Raw genomic sequence first — 25,315 nt, 5'->3', positions numbered from 1 at the left:
CTCAGATCGGACTAACCAGAATCCAGGGCTATCACTTGGAGATGTTGGACATGGCCACACCTGCACCCCACTAGCAGAGTTTCAGGAGCTCCCAGCTCAGTCCTTTTCTATAGATACAAATCCTGCAGCCCAGAGAGGAGTAATGATTGACTCAGGGTCACATAGCTGGATCCAGGGTGAGATGGCACAGAGAGGGGTGTGTCTGGCCTAGAAGGACCCTCTCTGTCCAGCCTCTGGAGCAGATGGGGAGCTCAAAGTAGAGATCCAGTTCTGTGGCATGAGGCCACCTCCTGCACCTGGGCCTTTGCACTCCTCCGAGGCCTCAGATGCTGCCTTTGAAGTTTATACCAGAGCATCTGCCTGCCGTGAGACTCCTCCTGGGCACTTGTGAAGTCTGTCATTCCTGGAGCACTGCGATTCCATGGAGAGGAGTCCAGCAGTGGAGTGGGACCAGGGGTAGGGGCCTCATCTTTGCATCAGATCGCTTTTTTAGGTTTTTACTGTTCTAATATTCAAGGCTTTTCCTATAATCCTTCCTTGGGCTCTTAGTACTGAAAAAATGCTGAGGTGGTGGGGGAGTCCTGGAAAACTAGCTTGGCTCAATGAGAGGAGGGCAGGGCAGTCCCATGTGGAAGGGGCTGCCCTAAGGGGGAGGGATGAGCTTTGGGTCCATGGCTCAGGGAGGTGTGAATAGGGGGGCTGGGCAGCCTGGTTAGGGAGACTGCACAGGAGACTCCTGTCCTAGCAGAGAAGTTAGTTGCAAACTCTCTGAAGTCCCTTTGAGCTATAGCTGTCATGGAGGGGCCAGAGAAGGACATGCCTCAGCCCACTCGGCATGGGGAAGCTTGAGCCCCACAGTGATTTCCTGGTGGCCTGGGCAGTGGGAAGCTGGAAGCAGGAAGATCCCCTTCCCTGGGAAACTGGAGAGACCATCTTTCTGGAGTTTGGGGATTGCAGGCAGGGGGCTGGATTCAAAGACGCCAGTGGAGCTGGGGTTGCAATGGGGGGGAGACAATGGTTTTGCTGGTAGCACTGTCAGAGTGGGAGCGGACAGGCAGACAGACAGGCAGCTAGCTTCCCTTGGGCTGAGATGTGGGGGGCTCTAAGGTTGGAGGCCCATGGGAGGCTCAGAACTGGCCTCTGGGCTCAGAACTGGGTGGGATGGGGGCAGAGGCTTCCCGGTGCCATGGGCTGGGCAGGGATTGGATAGAAGCGGGCAGCCTGGCACCGCATCCTTCCCATGGCAGAGAATTCAGAGTTATCTTAAAACTCCAAGTAGGGTGCACTCTGGGGGCTAGATGGAGAGAACTAACGATTACACAGTGCCCTTTATATTTTCCAAATTACCTTGTTTAATCACCTCAACAATCCTTTAAAGAGCTCGCACTGTTTTGTAGAGGGGAAACAGATAACACACTTAATGTGGTTTAATTGAAGGCAGTTTGATGAAGCAACCATTTTGGAGATGGGGCAGGATGAAGGGAAATACAGGGCATGTTGAGGTACTTTGGACGAACATCCATGAGGCCCAAGGGGGCAAGGAGAGTGCTGTAGATCTGAGAGCCAGAGCACGAATAAAGAGCTGCCCCACAGAGGCTGTCAAAGGAGACAAAGAATGGAGGTCTGGAGGGACAGACGGATGGTGGGAACCTGAAGCCCAGAGAGAGTGCCAACTTGCCCAAGGTCACACAGCTGGTTGGTCTCAGAGCTGGAGCCAGAAGCCAGGCCCTGCTTCTGTACATGCATTTTGTCATGTTCTCTGAGGCTTGGTGGGATCCAGGTACCACCAGTGCTTTCTGTGTGCACCCCCAGGCACCTCGTGGTCTGCTATTTGGCTGGAGCTACTTCTGCCAAAACTGCCCTGCTCCCTACCTGAGTAGTCCTGGGGCTGCTGAAGAATGTCATTCTCAGGATTTGGTGTGCCCTGGGCCCTCACTGAGCCATCTGCTCATGGATCCCCCACCTTCTCAGTGATGCCGTCATATCCCTGCCCCGTGCTTGTCACCCTGGCCATGGAGATGGGCTGCACAGCCCTTGTCCTCCCCTGTGTTAGAGGAAGGCAGTGAGCCTTACGGGGTGAGTGCAGGGAAGGAGGAAAGCCCACGCTGGGACCGCTGATCAGGAGACTTCCCTGAGGAGGTGATGCTGGGTCTTAATCCTGAAAAATGAATGGGAGTTTTCCAGGTGAGGGAGGAGAGGAAGGTGATTCTAGGCAAAAAGCCAGCACAAGCAGAAGTGTGAAGAACAGCAGGAAGTCACGGTGGCAGGCCCAGGGCTGCTGGGCTGGGGAAAGGGCCAGTCGTGGAAGCCCGGTTCATCCAGGGAAACCAGGGAGGGCAGAAGCAGGGTCATGGTTAGCTTTGAGTTTTGAAAGCCCCAAGTGAGGGGTGAATTAGAGGAGCCAGAGAGCAGGCTGGTGTGGAGACCCAGGTAAGAGGCAAGACAGCTACGTTGGAGATGGCTGAGGACAAGTGAGCTGTGTAGACGCGTCAGAGGAGGAGTGACAATCTCCAACCCCCAGCCCAGCCATCTGAGCTATGGCCTTAGTTCTTCAGGGTCCACCCACCAGTGCAGGGATGGGTGGCAACTCTAGACTCTCCTCCAGGAGCACCCCTCCCTGCCTGATCCTGCCTGTGGCTTCCACGCTCCACCCCTGGCACCCATAAGCCACCCCCTCCACACCGTAGCCCCTAAGAGCAAAGCTCTGTCACTGCCGCCTCATCTCTTAATAAAACTTATGACTTGTCCACTGCCAAGTCTAATAAAAGTCCTCCCTTTTAAGACCTTCATCCTGGAGTTTGATCTCAATCCTTCTTGCTATCCAGAGCCTGGGCCTTGGCCTTCCTGGGAGATGAGTCAGTGAGATGGCTCCCTCCTGGTGCTGGGGGGCAGTTATGGGCTTTGTCCCAGCCAGCTCATCCGTGTGCCTGTGTGCCAGTGGGGACCCACTTTCAGCCTCTGCTGGGCCTCAGGTCACTGACTCATTATCAGTGTTAATTGGCATCTCTGGTACAGCCTTCCACCCCACTAAGTGCTTGACAATCATTAGGTGCTATTGTGCGCAACTGGATTCCAACTGTATCACCCTCCTACCTCAGGCTTCTCCTGGGTCTAGCTGCCTGAGCTAAGGGACCAAGTGTCCCGGCCACAAACATACCTCTCCAGGAATGGAGAGACAAATAGAAATAAACAAGAGAAAAACCCAGCAGCCATAGAAGCCCATTCACAGAGAAGCAGACCATAGTACAAAAACACGGAGAGACCCACAACGAACACGCACATAACACAGACATCAATATACACTGAAAAACAGAGACAGGATAAATCTAAAAAACTGACCTAGTAATGGAATGAACTGCAACACCTGTGCACATCACCCAGGTATACACACATGCAACACAGACATGCATTCAGCACACAGAAACACTCACACTTGGCATAAATATGGGCTGCCCATCAGACAAAGCTACCTTTGGTTCCCCACCTGTGCAGCATTCTCACCCCTGGGCTAGTGCATATGCTGTTCCTTTTGCCTGGAACATTCTTTCTGGATGCCCCCTCTCTTCGCAGGGTTAATTCCTTTCCTTCTGTAGGTCTTGGTACCCCTTCCATACTCCCCAACCTTGAAGCTCTCCCCTGCTACATGGCATCACTGACTATTTTCCAACCAGTCTTTGACAAGTTTTGGGATGAAAGTTTTGCCTGTGCCTGGTGATGTGGTGGCTGTGGTTGTGAGTGGGCCATTAGGCCTGAGAAACCGAGCAGAGACAAATTTTGGGGGGAGCAGAGTCAGGAATAATAATGAGGAGCCCTCACTGCTCAGGGCCTGAGCAGGCATTTAACTTACAGGCTAGCATAGCCAGATGTCCTTTGCCTCATTTTTTTTCAGACTCTGCCTGATTTCTTTTGTGTTTCTTCTAGGCTTGCTGCCCAACCTACTGCCCTCCTTCCCAAAGCCAGTCCTGCCTCTCGCCACCACTCCGAGCTCACACATGTTCACTTGCCCTCTTCGCCTGGGTGTACCCTGCCTCTACTTCTAAGCCTAGGGAAAACCTCATGATTCAATGCCTAGGGTCAGAGGCAAATCCTCCATACATGGTCTCCTAACCCAGGCCATTTAGTTTGGTAAAGGGATGCTTATGAGCATCAGTCTTGGAGACTGTGTCCTGGTTCAAATCTTGGCAGCAGGACATGTGTGAGTTCTGCCACCTCTGTTCCCTCGTCTGTGAAAGGGGGATTCTAATAGAGCCCACCTCATTAGGGCTGCTGCAAGGATTAAATGAGACAAGTGTGTGATGCACTTGGCATGCAGTTTGGCTCCCACTCCGGGCTGTGTGAGAGCTGAGGGAGAGCTAATGAGATCAAGGATGTGCAAGTGCACCCAGGTGGGGCCTAGTGAGTCCTTCCTAATTGGAACTGAGTGAAACAAACATGTGTGTGAGTACCTACTATGTGTCCTCCATGGCTGGGTCTTTGCACCTCCCCTCCTCAGTTTCTGCATGCCTGCTGATTCTGCACAGCTGCTACCCTATGGGGGGCTCAGAAGGTGAGGGTATAACTTCTTTTTTTAAATTTAATTTTTTACATCCATTTTATTAAAGTATAATTTATATACAATAAAATCACCAATTTAAAGTGTATGACTCAATGAGTTTTAGTAAATGTATACAGTCATATAACTACCATTTCAATCAAGAAGAGAGTATTACTCCCTCAAACTTCCCTGTGCCTTTTGCAGTCAATCCCCTTTGTGGGGGGGGTGACTTTTTACAGGGCTGTGAGAGGTGCTGGGTTTTCCTTGAGCTGAAAACCTGGGCGCATAGACTGGAGCTGCTTCAAACATGCTAGGAGATGCCAAGGAAATGCTCACCCTTTCTGGGCATTTATTCCTGTGCCCTTTATACCTCCTGGCAGAGGTAATGAGGCCAGGGAGGGGAAGGGATGCTCAGGCCACAATTTCCTGAGGGTACACTCAGGGTCTGAGGGCTGGGTCAGATGGAAGTGGTGGCCTCGGAAATCCACAGAGTGGGTGACAGAGAGTAGACCGTTGGTGTTCTCACAAACCTGCCCCTCCTTGGATCAGGTGAGCCCTATGGCCCTGATGGGAATGGCAGGGGCCTACCCAAGATGACTCCACATCTCTCCCTATCTATCTCTCCTTTCCAGGGGCCATAAACCCCTCTGTGGATTAGCAATTCCCTGAAAAGAAGGGGGCACTTTTGTTCCCCAGTTCTGGAACCAAATATTAAAGCAATTATGTAACTAGCAATAAATTACTTAAAGTAGTGACTCACTCAGCTTAATTAGAGCGAGAGCAGGGAGGGATTAAGGTATTTTTAGAGCACACACCTCACTCCCTCGTGGGGGGAAGGGGAGGCCTCTGTGCAAGGTGGGGGTGGAGAAGGGGCTGGGAGCTCATGGAAGCACCCCAGGTGTCTGCAAGGAGATGAAAGCTGATCCTCCATGCCACTGAGGTCTCAACAAAGAGGAGCCAAGTCAGAGCTGTGGCAGGAGGAATTCAGATCAGACTCAAAGAACACTTTCCAGAGATGCTTGTTGGAGAACTGGGACAGGTAAACTAGATTATGAACTCTTGGAGGGCAGGGACTAGGTCTGTGACCCGCCTGCCTACCTTTACTGGTTACTAGCTGCGTGGCCTTGGGTAGGTTCCTTGGTCACCCCAAGCTTCAGTTTCCTTCACTGTCAAATGAGCAAAATAATATCCACCTTCACACACATAGTAAGGATGAAGTGGGTTAATGTGCATAAAGCAAACTCCAGTGCTGATTTCACAGGACAAAAATCTCCAAAAAGGCAGGAAGTAAGTCTGTTTTGTTCAATATTTTATCCCAAGCTCTATTCACAGGGCCACACATAGTAGGTGTTCAATAAATGCTTGTTGAGTGAATGCGTATTTCCCGTTTCTCCTACCCCAAATGGGTTCCTTGTTTCAAGGTTTGTGGATGATGGACCTGTGTGAGAGGAGGGCAGGGGTGCCTCGCAGGTGGAGACTGGCTTTTCTCCCCCAGGCTGAGGAAGAGACGACTTAGGACAGAAAAAAGGCAACTTCCAGAGACAGGCCTGGGAGAGTTCAGAACCACGGACAGCTCCAGCCCGTGATAATGGGCGTGGTCTTCTGGTCGCTGGCCACGCAGCTGGGATGGGAGGGCCCGCCCGCCCAATCGACGCCACAGCTCCAGGTGAGAGGAGCCAGCAGTCCACTCAGACTGGAGAGATCAGGACCCTCACCGGCACTGGGACTTCAAGGGAGGGAGGATGAGTGCATCCTCAGGATGGGGCATCCTGAAAAGCTTCCCGGAAGAGAGGAATGGGATTGGCTGGGAAGATTTAGACAGAATATCCAGGCATCTGTAAAACGAAGTAATAATTTTGACCCTATAGGTTTTCCAGGTGGATTAAATGAGTTACTTTTTAGGAATGCCTGGCATATTTGCCTGCTTGGAAAGGGCACAACATATGGGCTCACAACATATGGGCTCATTTCTTCCAGCTTCCCTCCACCTCTTCTCAGCCCCTGTGACTTGAAGAAGGACATCCCCCTGCCCTATTGGAGACAGCAGAATCTGGATAACTGCTCAGAGACGCTGGGGTACAGGGCTTCCTATTCCGGCCTTCACTGACACCCAGCTCTGAGATTGGACTGAGCTAGATGCACAGTAGGTGCACAAGACAGACTGAGGGAAGGTCTGTGCTCCTCCTTCCTATCAGGGTTTTGGGAGGCTGAGGGAAGGACACAGCAGGATTGGGGTGATGGAGTTTAACCTCTGGTCCTCCCCCAGGCCCACAGCCCCAAGGCTCCTGCCCCTAGTGGTAGCTCTGATCAGTTCTGACTAGCTCTCTTCACACCTCGCTGGCCTCCCAGGGCTCCAGCAATGAATTAGTGATGACAGCTTTGCACCATCACTATGACGACCAGGCCTGTTCTTAGCCTCCAGTCAGGGTGCAGCGGCAGAGGGCAGAGACCCTTTGGCTCTGGGCCTTTGTACTTGTGTGTTTGAGGGGGACTGGGGCCCAAAGGGGGAAGCAGGGTGGAGGGAGCTGGGGATGGAGCAGGGACCAGGGCATGGGGTCTCCATCTGGAGTAGCCTAGCATTCCTTCAGATTGCTAGATCCAAAGGAACCTTGAGGATAGTTATTTCTCTTCCTCCCTGCTTTCTTTTTCTTTTCATTCCTCCCTCCCTTCCTCCTCCTTTCTTTCCTTCCATTTTCTTCTCTAAGCCTCATCCCTGTGCAAGGCCCTGAGCTGCCCACCTCTTCCCCCTATTCTGGGAATCAGGCCCAGCCCAGCCCTCACCCTTAAGAGCCCAGAGTGAGATGGGGACACAGACACATCCTGATCTGGGCTTCAGAGAAGGTGTGTGGGAGCCACTGGTGGCTCTGCAAGGGGGGCTGGCTTAGCTCTGCCAGAGGCTGTGCAAACAGCTTTGCAGAAGGAGTGATACTTCTGGTCCTGTTGAGTGAGGAGATTTTCCTGTGGAGAGACAGAGGATCGGAGGTGAATAGGTGAACCATGAGTCCCCAGGTGAAACATAAAGAGGGGTGGGGGGTTGCCAGAAATCCAGAGCAGCCTACTTGTAGTAGGGAGCAGAGGAGGACTGGAGCCTGGGGAAGGACTGGGAGGCAGTGGTTGCAATGAGGAGTTTGCAGTGTGTCCCATAGGGAAAGAGGAGCCCTTGAAGAATTGTTGTTGAGTGTTTGATTTTAGGGATGTGAAAACTGAGGCACAGAGAAAGTGACTTGCTCAAGCTTACTGAGGTCACTAAAGACAGACCAAGGCTATGGGTTCTGCCAGGATCCCATTAGACCCCAGCTAGGACCTCTTGTCTCAGACTTGCTGGCCAGGACTTTTCCAGGTAACCATTATCTTCAAAAGGTGAGGAGGGCCCATGGATGACTTTGCCCTTAGTTTGAATGAAATTTGCAGTGGCAATGGCTGTGCTATGGCCCTCCCTGCCTCTTGCGTGTTAGTGATAGTTGGGGAGGGCATCCAAGGAAGGACCTGGGAAGCCAGGGGCTTGGCTGAAGTCAGCAAGAGATTACGGTCAGAAATTGATTAGGGTCAGAAACTTGGGCCGTCAGGCTCCCAGCCCAGGCACTGTGCCACATCCCTTACTCTGCACCCTCAGGGATCTTTGATTCGGGCACCCCTAGGAGGTAAAGGCGTCTCTGAGTCTCCCCAGGCTCTTCCTGGCCCTGGGGCCTGATATGGGGTCTGCTGTGGCTGGAACTTCTCAGGGCAGAGAGAGACATTTAGCCCCATTGTCCTGATGAAGAAACCGAGGTCTCAAGGCAACAGTGACTCACTCGGGGTTACTGAACAGGTCAGTGCTGGGCTGGGCCTGGCTGCCTGGCCCTTAGCCTGGCTACACTCCCCCCACCTCGCAGCTGTCCCCTTGCCTCTCTTCCACCCCGCTATGCAGCATTGCTGGCCCTGCCAGCTTTGATGGATGGCCCCACAGCTCAGCCTCTTTCCCATTCCTTTCCGGATGCTGGGCCATTAGCCTTCTCATCACCAGTTCTGCCTGGTGGCCACCAAGCCATTCATCTCCCCCCAACAGCTTCATCCAGCACAGGTGGGGTTCTTTTTGGTGGGGAAGAGTATCAGTGCAGCAACTCCCCCTTCTCTGAGGTTGGGCTGAGAGTGTGGTTGCAGCCCTACTCTAGGGGGTCAAGGGTTAGGGAGCAGCCTACACCCCCTTGCTGGAGTACCAGAAATCCCTCCTCCCAAGGCTGCCTATGAATGCATACACGCACACACGCTCACAGTGACAGTAATAAAATAAAAACGTTCATGTATCAAAAAATACTGTATGCCAAGCACTGTGCCAGAGTTCTGCATGTATACTCTCAGGCTGGATCCTATCAGTAACTTCACTACAGAGGTAAGGAAAGGAAAGAGGTAAGGAAACTGGAGCTCAGAGAGATTAAGTGACTTTCACAGGTGCAAATATCCAGGAACTGGAGGAGCTGGGATTTGAACCCAAGTCGTATGGCTTACATCTTATTTGCAGCTCCTTTGCCATACTGACTTACTTATGTGTGTACTCGTGCGCCCACAAACACATGTACATGTGCACACATGTGCATGTATGAACACAAGCCTCCATGCTGGCCCTTGCACCACCCATCTACCTGGACCAGGGTCCTGAAGAGTAGGGAGAGTGCTGGGCTGAGAGAGAGATGAGGAGTCCCTGTTCATTGTCCCCAGGCTGCCCCCAGAATCACCCTGGCAGGGACACTGATCTGCTGGAGGGCTGCATGGAGGAGGCAGCCTCCGGGCACCAGGAAGAGGAGGCTGGGAGGCCTTTGATCGATAATGCCTGCAGCGCCGCCTTCCAGGAACTGGGGCTCCAGGGAGTATGGCGCTGTGGGTCGATCATCTGGCTGCAGCCCAGGCCCGGCAGACATGCACGTTTGTGCGGAGTGTGGCTGGTGAGCGGGCGGCCTGCTGCCCCTGTGCCCCCAGTTCTGTGTGCTCTCCCTCCTCCCTTTCTCTCCCCTTCCTGCTGTTGTCCCTACACCGCCCCGTTCCTCCCCCTTCTGCCCCCCATAATCGGCCCTGCAGCGGAGAATCAAACTGCCAGTTCCCAGGCACCTGTGTGTACCCACGGCTATGGAGCGCTGCCCCAGAAGCTGCTGCGAGGTGTGGGGAGGGCGAGCAGAAAGGCCAGGGGCCAAGAGCTGCAGGAGGTGGGGCAAGCCCTCAGAGCCCTAGGAGACGATTTAATGAGATAATGAATGGAAAGTGCTTCACACCACCAGGGGCACATAGTAGGTGCTTAATTAGACTGAGCTATGTTCCTGCCTCCGGAGTGTGGAGAGAGCAAGGCTGGTGCTGATGGGGACGGATGGGGCGCCCCTGGAGGCACATGAGTGCCCAGAGTGGCTGTCAGGGGCAGCTGACAGCGTTAACAACCCCTGGAACAATTAGCAGTGAGGGGGGCGGAGAGAGAGATTAGTACCTGACACCCAGTGGAGGCTAGCCTGGCACTGTTACCCAGTCTGACGTCGGGGGAGGGCAGCCGGTGCTGGGAGGAGTGGCGGCCCCAGCAGGGCTGGAGACGGCGCCCACCCTCCCTCTGGGAAGGGCCCCTGAGCAGGCCCCTCGTGGAGGGGCTGCCGCCACCCTGGCAGAGAGGCCTTCCCCCCAGGCTCTCCAGCTGGCACCGGCCCCCGGAGACCTGGGTTCAGGTCTGGATTCAGGCACCTGCTGGCTGGTGGTGGTTAGTTAAGATGAGTCACTCTCCTTTTAGGGACCTCGGTCTTCTCGTCTGTAACAGGTTACGGTGAAGATCAAGTTGTCATATGTTGCCTGTTAAGTGCCTGCCACTTCCCTGTCCCCAGGGAGCCAGGCCACTCGGGGTTCCCAGAGTCTGCCTTTCCTAGTCACACCCCTGAGAGGGACAGGTGTGGACTCTCTCTCCACCAGATGCTGTCTGCTCCATCCTCGGGTGCCCAGTGCCCCGACACAGGGTTGTTGAGGAAGAAGGAAATAAAGGGGGTCCCATGTTAGTTTCTGTCATCTTCTTCACTCTGGTAGGGGGACACGTGTGCCTGCCGACCACATTCATGGGAAGCCAAGGAGTGGTCTGTCTCCGGTGAGGGTGGGAAGAGCTCTGGACTGGGATTCCCAATGCCTGCCTTCCTCCCATTTCAGAGAGTGCCTCACTGTCTGATCTTGGGCAAGACCTGTCCCTGGGAGGTGAGAGAGACATGGGACCTCTGACCAGCCTCTTTTTTGAGGGCCTAGATGCTTCTGTGTTCTAGGGGAAAGGCTGGTTTGGGGAGAGGGTGTGATACAAAGCTGGTGACACCTATGCCACCGATGGGCAGACCCAGGAGGAGGGGCCAGCTCAGGCCTCCTGTGACTTTGGTGCCCTTGTCCTCATACTGCCACAGTCCTGCCCCTGCTGCCGTCAGCCCTGCCTCCAAGTCTCTGCTGCTCCGCCTGCCCCGCCATTCCTAGTCCTCTTTTCCTTTATTATCTGACACTATTTGCCTCCTGCCCCAGGCTTATCTCCTCCTGTCACACGTCCATCCATCTCTGTCATCCCCTGCGGCTTCCTCAGGCTCTCTGGCACACCCTCTCCCTTCCCCCGGAGTCAGTCCTTCCCTGCCAACCGTCTAAGTAAGTGGTCTCTGTGACTCTGACCAGCTCTTGTCTTCTCCCACCTTCCTGCATCTTCCTCTCTCTGACGGTGTCTCTGCCTTTCACTGTCTCTGGACTCCCTTTGTCTGTCTCTGCAAGTCTCTCTCTGCCCTTATCTCTGGGTTTCTGTCCTTTAAGAGCCTGCCTAGTCCTGCCCCTTTGCCTCTCTCCTCCCCTCGAGTGCCCAGCCAGGGCAGCAGGTCCGGCCCTCCAGGCTGGAGCACAGAGTAGCCCACGCCCCTTTCTCGCTGGCTGCCTTGGAAGCCCCTGACAATGCCTCCCCCCACCCCCCGCCACAGCCTCGTTGCTAGGCCTCCGGCAGGCAGCACCTGGCTTCCATAGCGACGGCTGCTTAGAAACGAAACGCCACATCTCCCGGTCCCACCACCAAGTCTTTGCGAGTCTTTGCGGGATCGAGCGCCTTTCGCCTTTCGCCTTTCGATCAATCAGGGCAGCAAATGTGGCCGGCTCTAGGCTCGGGGAGGCGAGAGAAGAGGGAGCCACAGTCTCTGGCTTCTGGAGCTTGGGGCGGCTGGGGCAGGAAAAGCTGCCCCAGCGGGGCCCTGGGCCAAGGAGGGAGCGAGGAAGGAGGCCCCCTGGGCTCTTCTCAAGAGTCAGCCTGCTACCGAGAGGCATGGGTCTGCCATGGGGCCCAGTTTGGATTACTGTTCTACTATTTCTAGCTATGTGACTTTACACAAATGACCTCATGCCCCAGGACCTCAGTTTTATCAACTGTAAAGTCAGGCTAATAATATCATAAGGATTAAATGAGAGAATCAGCCAGGTGGGCCTGGCACTTAGAGGGTAGTCCCTGATGGCAGTCCCTCCCTTCCCCCTTTAAAGTTGCCTGAGATTTAATTAGCAGAGAGGAGGGCGATGGACGGCGGTGTTAGCAAGAGATCGGAGGTGGAACGTACTTCACCTGGCATGTGCAGGGGTTCACTGGGGCCCTCTCTCTTACCTGGTACTCACAGAGACTCAAGCCCCAGACTGTCAGGCTCTGAGGGGCATGGAGACCCTAATGGAGTTCTGGCTTGTCAGGCAGTTAGAATCATGGAATCCTGGACACCTACATTCTTAGGACTCCAGGCTCTTGCATGCATAGAATATAAGAAGCACAGATTCTTGACATAAAGGGACATTATAATAGAGGCTTGATTTTCTTAGAACACAAAGCTCTGGGAGTTCTTGGAACCTCAAAGCCACAGACAGGGGCCTCCCTTTATGATGGCCTCTGCATTGAGTTCCTGTTGCTTAGACTTCCTTGTGCCTCAGTATCTCTCATGGGCTCAGCTCTGAGCAATCCTGGTGTGTGTGTGTAGTGGGACGGGGGGGTTGCTAGGGTCAGTGACGGACTGCAGCCTGAGGCCCCTCTGGAGCAGGGCCAGCCCAGGAATAGCGGACGGAGGAAAGCGGGGCGGCCTGTGGGCTGCAGCTGTCCAGGCGGGGCTGGGTGGGAGTCTGGGCAGCCACCCTTGGCCGAGGACCAGCCTGCCATCCTCCATCCACCCAGCCTGTGAGTCAGGGCTCAGGAGGAAGCATCTCCACATGGCACTCCTAGGGCTGGAGTCAGAGCACCCCTCATGGTCCTGCAGACTGGAGGGCAGGAGGCTCCAGTGAGGGGAGGAGATGGGGTGTGGGTAGGGGTGTGGGGGATGAAAAGAGGGGGCTCAGGAAGGGGGATGGGGCTTAATGAAGGGGTGTGGGTTCAGTGAGGAGGATGAGAGTTCAGTGAGGGGGTGGGGTTCAGTGAAGGGGATGGGGTTCAGTGGGGGGGATGGGGCTCAGTGAGGGGGGGGGGTTGGGGGAGGGGGATGAGGTTCAGGGGGGGGGGTGGGGCTCAGTGAGGGGGTTGGGGCTCAGTGGAGGTTGCTGAAGAATTTCTTAGCACAGCACTGTCTCTGCACCACCACCCCAGGCTCCTGAGGATGGTGGTTGGGGCTAGGGGGGCCTGAGCACCTTAAACCCATTTGCCTTCCCCTGGGGTAAGCTGAGAGCCAAGAGCTCCTTTTCCCACCTCTTCCCAAAGCTGGAAAGATTGGTAGAGCTGCTGAGAAAGCTGGGATCTGCCTCTCTTTTTGCTCATCTTCCTTCCTGGTTTCCATGGGAATCGTGGCTCAGGATGATCAGGGTTTAACAGGATGGTGCTGTGGGAGGAGTCAGCATCAGGCAGAGCCATCCCACATAGGAAGGGGTTGGCTGCTAAGAAAGTGAGCTCCCTGTCCCTGGAAGTGTGCAAGCAGAGGCTAGATTGCCGGTCAGAGTGACTTTAGAAAGGGGCTCAGACGAAGGAAGGCAGTTGGGAGGCCTCTTCCCTGGGACATGTAGGCTTTGTGTGATTGGCCCAGATGGCCCAATCTTCCAGACATCCCTGTGCCTATTGAGGGGGTCACGACGCCTTGGGCTCTGCCCCCACATCCACCCCCCATTCCTACTCTCTGTGCCTGGCCCTGAGCTGGACATGCACACATGATGCTGAGTCAGACCCATCTCTTCCCGGAGGGGCAACAGGTCTGACTGGGGAGGCACACAGGGAAACAGATACGGCTGGGCAAATCCTACATAAGGGAGCAGACCAGGCAGGAAGGAAGATTCTACCACTGATTTATGTAGTCAAAAGATGTCTTTTTGAGCAATTCCTTTGGGTTGAGGCTTGTTCCAGGTTCTGGGTCACAGCGATGAACAAAACAGAAAGAGTCCTGTTCCCTGGAGTGGACAGCACAGTGGGAAGGACGAGCACCTGGCAAGTGCTGCTTGATGGATCTGGAACCCATGAGGAGTGTGGCCAGAAGGCAGTGTCGGTGTGGCCTGCAAGGAAGTTTGTTCGATGGTGGGGGTTAAGGGCCTTGAAGGGCTCCAGGTTTGTCCTGCAGGCAACTGGGAGCCACTGAGTGTGGGTGAGGCTGCAGAAAAGATTACTCCAGCAGGTATGGGGCTCCGGAGCGAGGCACAGTGGTCCCTGAAGGAAGCCCTGGGGCAGACATGCCCACCTGTGCCTCTGTGTGTAGGAGTTACGTGAGCGTGTCTATAGGTATAGGAGTGTGTGTGTGTGTGTGTGTGTGTGTGTGTGTAGGAATGGGAGGAGTGTGTATGTGTATCTGTGGGAAGATGGTGAGTGCATGTGTGATTATGGTGTTCTGGGGAGGCCTTGTGTGGTGGTGGAAGGATCTTGGGGTTTGTAGAAGATAAGGAGCAGATACCAAGGCCTAACATGTGCCAAGGCCCGCGTCCCGTGGACCTCAGCCCAGATGTGAGCCTGCAGGCCCTAGACTAGTCTGGGCCAGATCCTGTGGGTTCCCGTACCCCTCTAGGGTCATGGACCCAGCCATCTGCTGCAGACAAATGTGTATACAAATAACATGGAAATGGATGAGATCTGCGGCTGACCCACCCCCATCCCCACATGCCCTGGGCTTGAGTTCGCTCAGCCTGTGCGCTTCTCCACTCAGCTGCTGCTGGGGCTCTGGGAGCAGGCCCTGTTCCCCCAGAGCCAAAATCCATATTTTCCCAGCACCTGCCTGTGGCCAGATTCTTTCTCTGTGAGGGCTACCCCACATCTGGGGCAAGGGACACCCGGAGTTGACCCAGGCTGGTGGCCATGGCAGCACTTCTGTTAGGTGTGAATTTGAGGACATGCGGACTCACACATTTGCACACACATTCATACATGAATGCACACCTACAACTGTTCACAAACGACTGCATGTGTGCGTACACACCTGCACACATAGACCCGTGTGCACACACCTACATATACGCACATCCCACACACACACACACACATTCAGCTATCCCATGGAAGTATCACGCATCCCCACAAAGAAATAAGCTTACAAACCTGTAGTTATACCCTGTCCCGCCTTCACCCTCACCATGCCCAGTGGCCTGGCTATAAGGCCTTACACACCTGCACACAGTCACAGCTACCTAAGGGCGGCTTGTACCCATGCTCTCTCCAGGACTGAAGTGTGGAGGACAGGCTGTAGATGGGCACAGAACTTGCAGAGATGTCAGCTTCTTCCAGGCGTTTCTTGGATCGTCCCTTTGCAGGGCCCCTAGGATGGTAGAGTCCCTGGGCTCCACGCCCCAAGTCATGGAATGACTGAGTCATGCACACTCTCTCCTGAGGAGCCTCCCATATTGGGACCTGGTCCTTGTTCACAGTCCTTGGGTCTGGCATGCCCAGGCAGGCCTGCCTGCCCAAGAAGGCTGCTTTGTGCCCAGCTAGGCCTACCTGGATGCTGCCTCCCTCCACCTGAGCTGCCTGAGCCCTCAATGAGAACCAGGCCAACTTTTACAGTTGCTGGGAAGTCTGAGGCCAGACAGAGCCAGAACCTTGCCTGAGGTCACCCAGTATGTCAGGGCAGACGTCATTCAGATTTGAACCTGGGCTTCCAGGAGTCTGACCATGGTTAGCAGCCACAGGATGGATGCATGTCAGGCACCAGACAGGCTTATGGAAGTAGGACATGTGGGCATGGGGAATGAGAGCAGATTGGGGTCTATTGGGGGCCAGCTGGAAGGATGGCGAGCAGGAAAGTCTGCTCTCCTGGCCCGGATGACAAAGTGCTTTGTGGGCACAGAGGCCCACAGGGATCTGGGGGGCCTGGTACCCAGGTTGACAGGCTGTTGGCTGAGTCACTTTTTCCTAAAAATACTCAGTAGCTGGGCCACTGGGCAGTTAGAGTGGCCCGTAAGGTGGGGCGATGAAAAGAAGTGTGTAGAGGGGCCGGGCCAGGCATTCCTGGGGCTAGGCTTCCTTGTGGCAGAGATGGGCAGAGGGTTCAGGAACTGGGAGCATAGAACCCTCAGTCACTATATTGTTGGGGGCAAAAGGAGAGGTGGGAAAATCTGTTTTTCTCACATGCCTTTCTTTAAGATGTGGAGCATGAATTTAGGGCACAGATTGGAGCCAGCTGGCCCAGGTTTGAATTTTGGCTCCATTACTAACTGTGTGACTATGGACAAGTTACTTGGTCTCTCTGTGCCTCAGAGTTCCTTATCTGTAAAATGTGGCTAGTAACAGATCTGACCTTATAGCATTGGTTGAGAAGCTGAAATGGGAGGCACATGGTAAGTGTTGAATAAATGTTAGAGCCCCTCAGACACAGAGGCCACCAGCTCCAGATGTACACACTCAGGCCGTAGGGGCTACCCCTGTCCCTCGATTCCATGGGACTGAGGTCAGCCGGGAACAAGATGCATCTCATCCAGGGTTCTCAAACCTGGCAGCAAATTAGAATCACCTGGGAACATTTAAAAATACCTGGGATGGGGGAGTCCCAGGCATGAGGCAGGGTGAGAACCCAATACAGAATCACAGAATGAAGAGTTGGCAGACAGGGATGGGGGGGGAGTGGATGGGGGGGTGGAGGAGGCCTAGCCTTGGAGGAAGAGTCACTTCCTGGCAATGAGGGCTTGGGCATGGTCTGTCACTTTGGCATCTCGAGGAGCCTCGAATTTCAAGGATTACATGGGGGGATGTTTTTGAAAAAGCCTCTGTATCCTGCCAAGCAGCAAAAGAAAGAAGCTTGTTTCTTGAATCTAGTGTATTAACATTTCACGGGTGGGGAAAATCAGGCCCAGAGAGGTTCAGTGGCCTGCTCAGAATCACACAGCAAGTCTATGACAGAGTTAGGACTCCAAGCCTCAGAGGAATGCTTGAATCTGAAGGATTGATGCAGAATGAATCTGAGTTGAAGGACACAGCGAGCATGTACCTGGGGCTCCAGCCACTGAGCTGCAGCATAAGATGACCAAGGGAGATTTAAGAAACCACTTCTCACGGGGTGAGGGCTGTGGAGGTTCTGCCTAGAGCTGAGAGCCCAAGTGATGGTGCTGTGCCAGGCCAGGGTCGGCTCTTGATTGCAGGGTCTGGCATGGCTTCCTCTGAAGAATAGCTCTGGCCAGCGGCTGTAACAGATACCTCCTGGGTGTCTGTGTCCCAGCCACACTATAAAAGCCCAGGACTGACAGGTGCTCAGGATTTGCCAAGTGATTTGTGCACTGGGCTCAGACTCAGTCATTTCATATGGCCTTTACATTGGTCACCCCCTTCACAGAGCAGGAAACTGAGGCCAAAAAAGGAAGGGAGGACCTTTTTTGGGCCAGAACCTTGACACCATCTTAGCCCACGTAGATTTCTAGGGTATTAAAAAGTAGGCCACATTCCCCCAATTTGAAGATAAACTAAAATACATTGACTTCGCCGGGATCACTTAGATTTCACTCCTCCCCGTGTTCCCGGACATGACTCCCAGGAAAGACACAAGAAGGGGGACCCAGAGGACTAAGGTAGTAGCGTCAAGGGAAGGCCTCCTGGAGGAGGTGGGCCTCTGGCCCCTGAATGATAAGCAGGCTGACAGGATCTGGAGGGCATCAGGGATAGCGTGGCATGGGTAAGGGTCTAGAGGTGAGGATGAGTCAGTCACCCATCTGAGTAGAGGAGGAAGTATAAATTTAAGGAATGGTGTCAAGAGGTTCAAAGCTAGGAAGATAATAAGTCAGGGCTAAATGACAGAGGGTCTGCCATGTCAGACCAAGGATTTGGGCTTTCTTGTGTTTGTGGTAGGGAGTCTTTAAAGGTGTCTGAGCAGAGGAAGAAGCATGTTCAGAGCTGGGCCTCAGAAACAGAGGTGGGAGAAATCCTAGCTTGGAGGGGCTCCCCCTGAACTGATGGCACAGAAAGGGCTTGGCCCAGCCTGTGTGTCAGGGGCCTGGACTGTGTCCAGGACTGGGCTCAGTGACTCAACGTGGAGGGAATCACTCCCCAGGGAAAAAGGGCCCAGATGAATCAGCCCCATGAGGTGGGGAGGCAGGGGGCTCACTGAGTCACCCTGCAAGTGGTGAAGGGGGATGTTGCAGAGAGAGGGGCTCGCAGTGCAGTGGAAGGATTCAGGTCAGACCACAGCGAGGGCTGTCAGGGGACTCTGGCTGCCTTCCCACCTTTATCGAGGTTGATTATCCTGGCAGTCTTGTGAAAGAGATGGGAAAACTGAGGCCCAGAAACAGGAGGGAACCTGACCAAGGTCATGCAGCAAGTCGCTGGCAAAGGCCAGGTGTGATCCAAAGCGCACCCTCCAGTCCAGACACGTCCTACCACCCCAGCGGATCTCACGGCAAGTGGAGGCTAGGAACTGGGTGGGTCCAGGCAGGGAGCCGGCCCAGGTGACCCCCTCCTCCCTCCGCCTGCCCCCCACTTTCCTCGCCAGGCGGACGGCAAATAGGGCCGGGCTGCTCTGCCGCAATAGGACAGCAGGGGGCGCAGAAGCGTCACGGCTGCCGCAGGCGCCACAGCACAGAGGCCGCTCTGCGGAGAACTGCGCTCCGGACGCGCGGGTCCCATCGGCGAACTGTGGACTGTGTGGCCCTGGGGCCTGCACCCTCTCCGGCTTCCGGGGACGCCAACGCAGACCTGCCTGCCCAGTGCTGGGGGTCCGGGGCCCCTAGCCCTCACTCAGGAGTGGTGCCCCTGTCCGTATGTGTGCTCGTGTGTCTGTGTGCACGTGTCCCCCTCACAGACTGGCTACTGCCCCAGGCCTGTCCGTCGCTGGGCGACCTCTAAAATTCTCCCCGACTTCCCCGTTTCTCCTGAGGAGGAACGCCCGGGGCTCCTTGCATCGGGTCGGCGGCCCCTTTCCCCGCCGCTTATCCTCCGCCTCCCCCCACCCCACTCCCGTCATTGCGCTGGTCTCTGGCTTGGGGTTCTGGCCGGGGCCCCAGGACTTTCTAAGTGGGGGGAGAGGACGCGATCAGACAAGAGAGGGACTCCGAGAGGCGAGGTAGCGATAGGAGGGGCGAGGGGCCAGAGGAGCGAGCGGAAGCTGAGAGCCGGCTCCCTGGTTGGGGATCCCAATAGCGGACAAGCTGGGAGAGTCGGGAGAGCGGAGAGAGAAGGGAGGTGAGAGCCAGGCGAGGGGACCCTGGGGGGTCCGCAGGTCGGACAAGCCGAGAGGTGCCGCTCGCGGTGGAGGGAGGGTGGGCGGGGCCGCGCTGTCGGGGGGGGCGGGGAGTGGGCGGGCCTGGGCGGGGCCGGGGCGGACCCTCGCGCGGACCCGGCGGAGCTGTCGCGGACGCGCTGACCGAGCGCAGCGGCCGGGCCGGCGGGCGGGCGGGCGGCTGCGAGCATGGTCCTGGTGCTGCACCACATCCTCATCGCTGTTGTCCAATTCCTCAGGCGGGGCCAGCAGGTCTTCCTCAAGCCGGACGAGCCGCCGCCGCCGCCGCCGCAGCCATGCGCCGACAGCCTGCAGGTAGGGGGGCCCCCAGCGCTGGGCACGAGGAGGACCGGGTGTCGGGCGAGCGCCCAGCCGGGTCTTCCAAGGAGCGTGAGGGCACCGGCTCCGTGGTCCACTCTGCCCCTGAACCCCCCTCAAGGTGGGGCCCCCTCCCCTAGCTCTGAATTCCACTCCTGTGCTGGGACTGCAGCCCATACCCAGAGCCCTTGAGTCCCCAGCTCGCAGTCCAAACCTCACCCCAGACTCTGAACCCTTTTCGGATCTGGAACTCCACTCCAAGCTCTGAACTCCCAATCCACAGTAGGACCCCAGTCCCCACGGAGAGCTCTGTTCAAACCTGGAACCCCTTGCTTCCCAGATGAGTGGATGACCCCTGCCCAAACCCCTGAATACCCACTATATATATATATATATATCGGACTCCAGATACACCCAGAACACCTGAACCCCCAGCTCTCAGCCAGGACTCCATGTCACAGCTGGAGCCTCACCCCAAGCCCCTGAGCCTCTACTCCACAGCCTCATCTGTGCCCCCACCCAGATTCCCATTCAAACATCTGGTCTTCGGTCCTCACCTGGGACTGTACCCCAGGGTCCAAATGCCTCTATCACAGCTTGTGTTTTTCTCTGCAGGACCCCCTCCCACCTGGTTCCTGCTTTCCTACCCTCTCGTGTAGGAGGTTCTCTAGTCTTTTAGGGGTCTCACCCTCTCCTCTTGTTTCTCTCTAGTGCGTTGGTCCTACTTTATTCTCTGGTTTCTCCTCTGCCTTCTCTGAATCTTTCTGGGCATCCTCTCTCTCTGCTCCTCCGCTTCTCTCTTTTGGTCCCTTTTGCCCATGTACATCTCTCTCAGTCTGTCCATCACCCCCCCCACCCCCGTTTCTCTAGGTCTCTATCTTTGTTCTAGGATCTCACCCTGTGATCATCCCTTCCCCTTATTATCTGCTTCTCTTTGGGGTGAGGAAGGGGTAGGCCCAGAGTGTGGGGCTAGTGTACCCAGGACCTCTGCCTACCCCATGTTGTCAGGCATGGCATGGTGTGGGCGCTGGTGGAAGGGACTAACCATGGAGGGCACAGCCCTTGGGCGGTGCCCAGGGATCTAAGGTGGGTGGGGGTTGTGCCGTGGAGCACTGGGGTTCATAACTTATAAACCCCCATCCCCACTGTGCTGGTCTTGACTGGGGACAGCTGGGGGCTTGGGATGGGGGAATGGGGGAGTAGACTGCAATCTGGTGCCCGTGACCTGTGGTGGGAGCTTTCCGGGGCTGGGTGAGTCTGGGACGTGTGTGTTTGTGTAGGATGGGCCACATTGCATGTGTTGGGTGTGCCTTGTGTATGATCATGTGTGATGTGCCATGTAGTATATTGTGTGTGGCATCACCAGTGCGATGATTTGGGGGGATGCATGGGGGCTTATGGCGAGGGTGAAGATTGTGTGCATGGTGTTGCATGTCGTGTGCAGCTAGGAAGGCTGCATTGTGAGTGTGGAGTGGAAGCTGTATGTATGAGTGTTGTGTGTACAGGGAACATGCGTGAATGTGGTGTGTCTGTCTCCATGGGGTGGAGTTGTAGGGCCAGCCTGCATGGGGGGTTTTGTGTGTGGTTGCGTATGTTCTCAGCTGTTGCGTGTAGCCAGGAAGAGCCACTGTGGGGGCCTGATGAAGGGTTGCGTTGGACATCTTGGTGGAGGGGTGTGGGGGTGGGGGAGCTGTGTGTGGGCCCGAGTGTGTTTGCAGCCTAGGTGGCTTAGAGGCACGGTGGTACATCCCGGGCTTGCTTGGGAAATGTTTTAGGACCTGGGTGTTGGTGTTTGAGTGTCATGTGTCTGTGTGATGGCTGTGGGTGCCACTCTGCGTAGGGAAGGGTGCAGCAGCCTGGGCCGAGGGGTCCAAGGCGAGGGGCTGGTTGACTAAGTGTGTGTGTGTCTGTGTGCCCACGTGCACATGGGCAGGAGGAGGCGATGTGCCAGCAGGATCGTCTGTGCCACGGGTCTGTGTGTGTCCACAAACATGTGACATTAGGTGTGCACATTATCTACGCAGGGTGTGTCTCTATGTATAGATGGTGTGTGTGTTGAATTTAATTGGATGTGTGTGTATCTGTGGTTGGGGAGGTGAGTGTGGGGTGTGTGAGGTGTGTGGTGGGAGGTTGAGTGTGAGTGTGGTGTGAAGTGTGGGTGTGTGAGCTGTGTGACTTTTCAGTGTGACATGTGGATTATGTGATCTTTTCTCCCTGTGAGCTGTTGATGTGTGGTATGTGGTGAGGGGTGTGTGAAGGGTGTCAGTGAGTTAGCGGTGTGGGGGGGGCAGTGTTGAGGGCTGTGACATATGCTGCAGGGGGCAGGGAAGTGTGCACGCACAAGGTGTGTGGGGTGAGGAAGGAGGTGTATAATGTTTGGGGTGCGTGGAATGCAGCTGGCATCCCATAATGTTTGTGGAATGATGTGTGTGTGCGGGGAGGACTTGGCTGCCATCCCGTCCTTGCTTCCCTCCCCATTAGGTCCCCAGAGATGCCCAGTGACGTTCTGTCACGGCCCACCCCAAGCTAAGCTGCCTCTACCCTTTGCCCTTCATCCTCCTCACTTTGACCAAGGCCTTTGTCTTGGGTTTCCGGCTGAGCAGGCGTTGGACAGGCAGGCAGCTGGTGATGTCGTGCTCTGGGAACCTTTGTTCTTTTCCTTTTGGTCTGTGTCGTGTTTTGGGCTGGGCTTTGGAGGAGGGCGGGGAGAGGATGCACGTGTTGTAGGCTTACGGTGTTTACTACCACCTCACAATGCTCCACAGCGGGGAGGGGTTCAGGCACAGGCCATGGGGCCTGGCTGGTATCCCCAGTGGTGCCTCCTTGGAGCAAGAGCGGCTTGGGCCGGGCATGGCCCTGGGTGAATTTGCCAACCGTGAGGTCTTCATCCCATGGCTGGCCCACTACCCTCTCTGGCTCACATCATCTCTGGGGTGCTGGGCAGCCAGGAGCCCCCCCGCCCCTGCATACCAACCTGTCCCCTTCCCTTCCCTGTGTGGCCCTCAGGGAGTGTCCCTGGGCTGGGAGTTAACGAGGAAGGCCTTAATCTATCTCCTCTTGTTGACCTCACATCTGACAGGAGGGAGAGTCCCTGTCCTCACAGAGACCCTTATCTGAAAAAAAGGAAGCCTGGTCACACTTTGGGGACCCTCTAGTCTGACAGGGGAGATGCCAGTCAGTAGGAAGACCCAGGTCAAACCCTCCAGAGAAAGTGGTGGGGGAGCCTTAGCGGGCGGCCTGCTGACAGGCATTCGGGAGGAAGAAAGGCCAGGACTCCTGAGGGTTGGAAGGCACAGACTAGCAGAGTCATCAGGGGAGGGGGCTGGGGGCGGTGCCTCAGTATCACCTTCCAAAAGGTTCTCTGCTGTGAGTGGGCTGAAGCTGGGCCTGGAAGGGGGTGTTGAGTAGGCAGAGAAATGTGTCCTGGGCCTGAGGAAGATTCTGGCTCAACTCGAAAAAAGGATCTTGGCGGCAGTTGATCCTTCCCAAGCAATACTGTCTGGCTTTGGATGGCCATCCCTGGGCCTCCAGCCTTCTCAGGCTTTCACATCCCCTCTTCCCAACCCCCTTGTCTTCGGCCAGAATGACTGTCATTGTCATCATCATCTTTTAGGCGGCTCTCTCCAGATCCCAGCCTCCTTTCACGGGGGTCTCATTTAACAGATCAACTCGTTCGCTTGTCTGTAACATTTATTGTGCACCTGCTATGCACCAGGCGGGCCCAGTTTGACACAGCGGTGCCCAAATAGGCTTCCTGGAGCTCCCACCTCCTGTGTCAGGGAAACCCCATCTAGCTAGGCCAGCCACACTGTCAGCCCTCCCGTCTGTTTCCCCAGCCTGATGTGCACTTGGTTCTGTGAGGCTCCAGGTGTGCACCCCATGGTGTTAGGCTCCAGCTCCCAATCAGAAGGCAAGCTCTTCAGAGGCAGGGCTGGGTCTGCCCATCCCGTGTGTCCTGAGCTGCGCTCGGCAGAGTCTAGATGGCCACATCAATCATCAGATGTCCATCACCACTTGTAGGGGGGCAGCCCGTCTGCCATCTAGTGAAACCGAGGCCCAGAGCAGGGAGGGGACTTTGAGCAGCCTCCCCTTTAGACTCGCCTTTTACCAGTGTTACCAGAGACCCAAGAGGTCAGGTGACGTGGCCAGGTTTCACAGTAAGGTGGCAGAACACAGCAATTCTGTATTTCCCAGAAAACAGCTCTACTGGTCACCAGGCTGGGCTCCAGCCCCAGCACCATGCTGCTCCCTGGCTGGCCTCCGGGCTGCCTGTGGCGTGTAAACGATTATTAATGACCCCCCTGGCCAGGAGACAGGAAACGTTTCCCAGCCACAGCTGGGGACACGCTCCCGGCCAGCCTCAGCCCTCCGCACCCAGCCTGGCTCCGGGGTCAGCGCGCGTGGTATCTCCGTGCTGCCTCAGCCTTCCCTGCTCCTCCTGCCCAGCCGCCCCACAGCATTTTCTCCTCTGGGTTCATGGACAAGAAGAGACAGAGCTTTCTGTCCCACATCTCTGTCTTAGCACTTTCTCCAATTTGATTCATCTCCACCTTCTCCCCCGCCCTAGACCAGCCGGAAGGAGCCCTTCTCTTGGAGGTGTTTTCTGAACGCACGGCTAGACCCTCCAGCGGCCCTGTCCTGGGCCCTGACCACCGACTCTCCCTCCTGCAGACTTGGTTCCCACTCTGCTAGCCCTTTGTCTAGGCTGGGCACTTCCTGTGGCTTGTCCTCAATTGCTGTCTTAAGACTGACACCTGGAGGATCCTCCCAGATGCCTCCTCCAGGAAGTCCCCAGCCCAACCTAGGGACTCTCACTTACTCAGAGCATCCCAGCCTGCCTGTCCGGGCCACACACTGTGTACTGCCAGGCCTTCAAAGGTGGGACGTACGTACTACGTGCCCAACAGAGGCGGGAGGTAGAGATGAGCATGGTGTGGGCTTTAAAACTCTGCCACACACTGGCCCACGTTGGAGCCACAATGCATCCGCCCCATGGCAGCTAGGCGGACCTTGGCCTAGGTACCAGGGCTGATGCTGGGCAGGTGATGGGGTAGAGGCAGGGGCACAGATGAAGACCGATGCTGGTGGGCAGTTTGGGGAGGGCAATGCTGGAGAGGCTGAGGGGCGGTGGTGGGACAGGGTAGCGACCCCTGATTCTGCCCGGAGTGGGAGGAAGGGCAAGTTGGGCAGCTTCCAGGAGGAAACATATCTAATCTGAGAGCTAAGGGATGAGCTAGGAGAAAGTTCTGGACAGAGAGAAAGAGTGAATGGCAAATGTGAAGGCTTGCTGGTGACAGACAGAGGGAGGGAAGTGTGGTTCTATAGTTCTGTGGAGCTGGATCCTGGACTACCAGGCTGCTGAGTCCCAGGGTGGGCTCTGTGTGTGTGTGTGTGTGTGTGTGTGTGTGTGTGTGAAGCTGGTGATGAGGCTGGCCAGGTCGCCAGGGCCAAATTGTGCAGGCCTCATAAGCAAAGAGATTTGAACTTTTTCCAGAAGGAACTGGGCACTAGGATGGGAGTCGAAAGAAGGGCAGGGACTGCCCAGATCTGCTTGTTAGGAAAGCCTCTGGGCCAGGGGTAGAGAGCACACAGAAGGGGTGAGGTGGGAGGCTGGTGCAGTTTGGTCTGGAGAAGGGTGGTGAGGCCCAAGCAGGAAGAGGCAGAGGATGGAGGGGAGGAGACAGACTCCCGAGGGTGGAGGAGGGAGTCACTCAGCTGTGGAGGTACAAGAGAGAGAGAGGGAATGCCGCCCTGGGTGTCTGGGTCGGCCCTCAAGGGACGACAGGGCATGACAGCAGATGCCTGGGCCTGCGTCAAGACCCTCTAAGGTCCAAAAGGTCCCAGGAAGTTCTCCTGGGTCAGGAGCTTTGAGGCTAAACAGAGACCA

General features: G+C 55.7%; 1 protein-coding gene across 3 annotated transcripts in view; it reads left to right on the top strand.

The window, feature by feature from the left end:
• Positions 1 to 25,315, top strand: part of PDE2A (phosphodiesterase 2A) — a 91,219-nt gene that overhangs the window by 8,047 nt on the left and 57,857 nt on the right. For 2 of the 3 annotated variants that reach the window (XM_025894349.2, XM_073879638.1), the window contains exon 2: positions 19,350 to 19,425. In XM_025894349.2, the coding sequence (XP_025750134.1) occupies positions 19,350 to 19,425 (76 nt within the window). Of the gene's footprint in view, positions 1 to 18,561; positions 18,651 to 19,349; positions 19,426 to 25,315 lie in introns of those variants that run through there. The other variant, XM_073879639.1, reaches the window with a different exon arrangement.

This window comes from Callorhinus ursinus, unplaced genomic scaffold (assembly GCF_003265705.2).
Source record: "Callorhinus ursinus isolate GAN/ISIS: 27379988/994484 unplaced genomic scaffold, GSC_fseal_2.0 scaffold35, whole genome shotgun sequence".
In the NCBI taxonomy this organism is placed as follows: Eukaryota; Metazoa; Chordata; class Mammalia; order Carnivora; family Otariidae; genus Callorhinus; species Callorhinus ursinus.
This window is presented reverse-complemented; position numbering and strand designations above follow the sequence as displayed.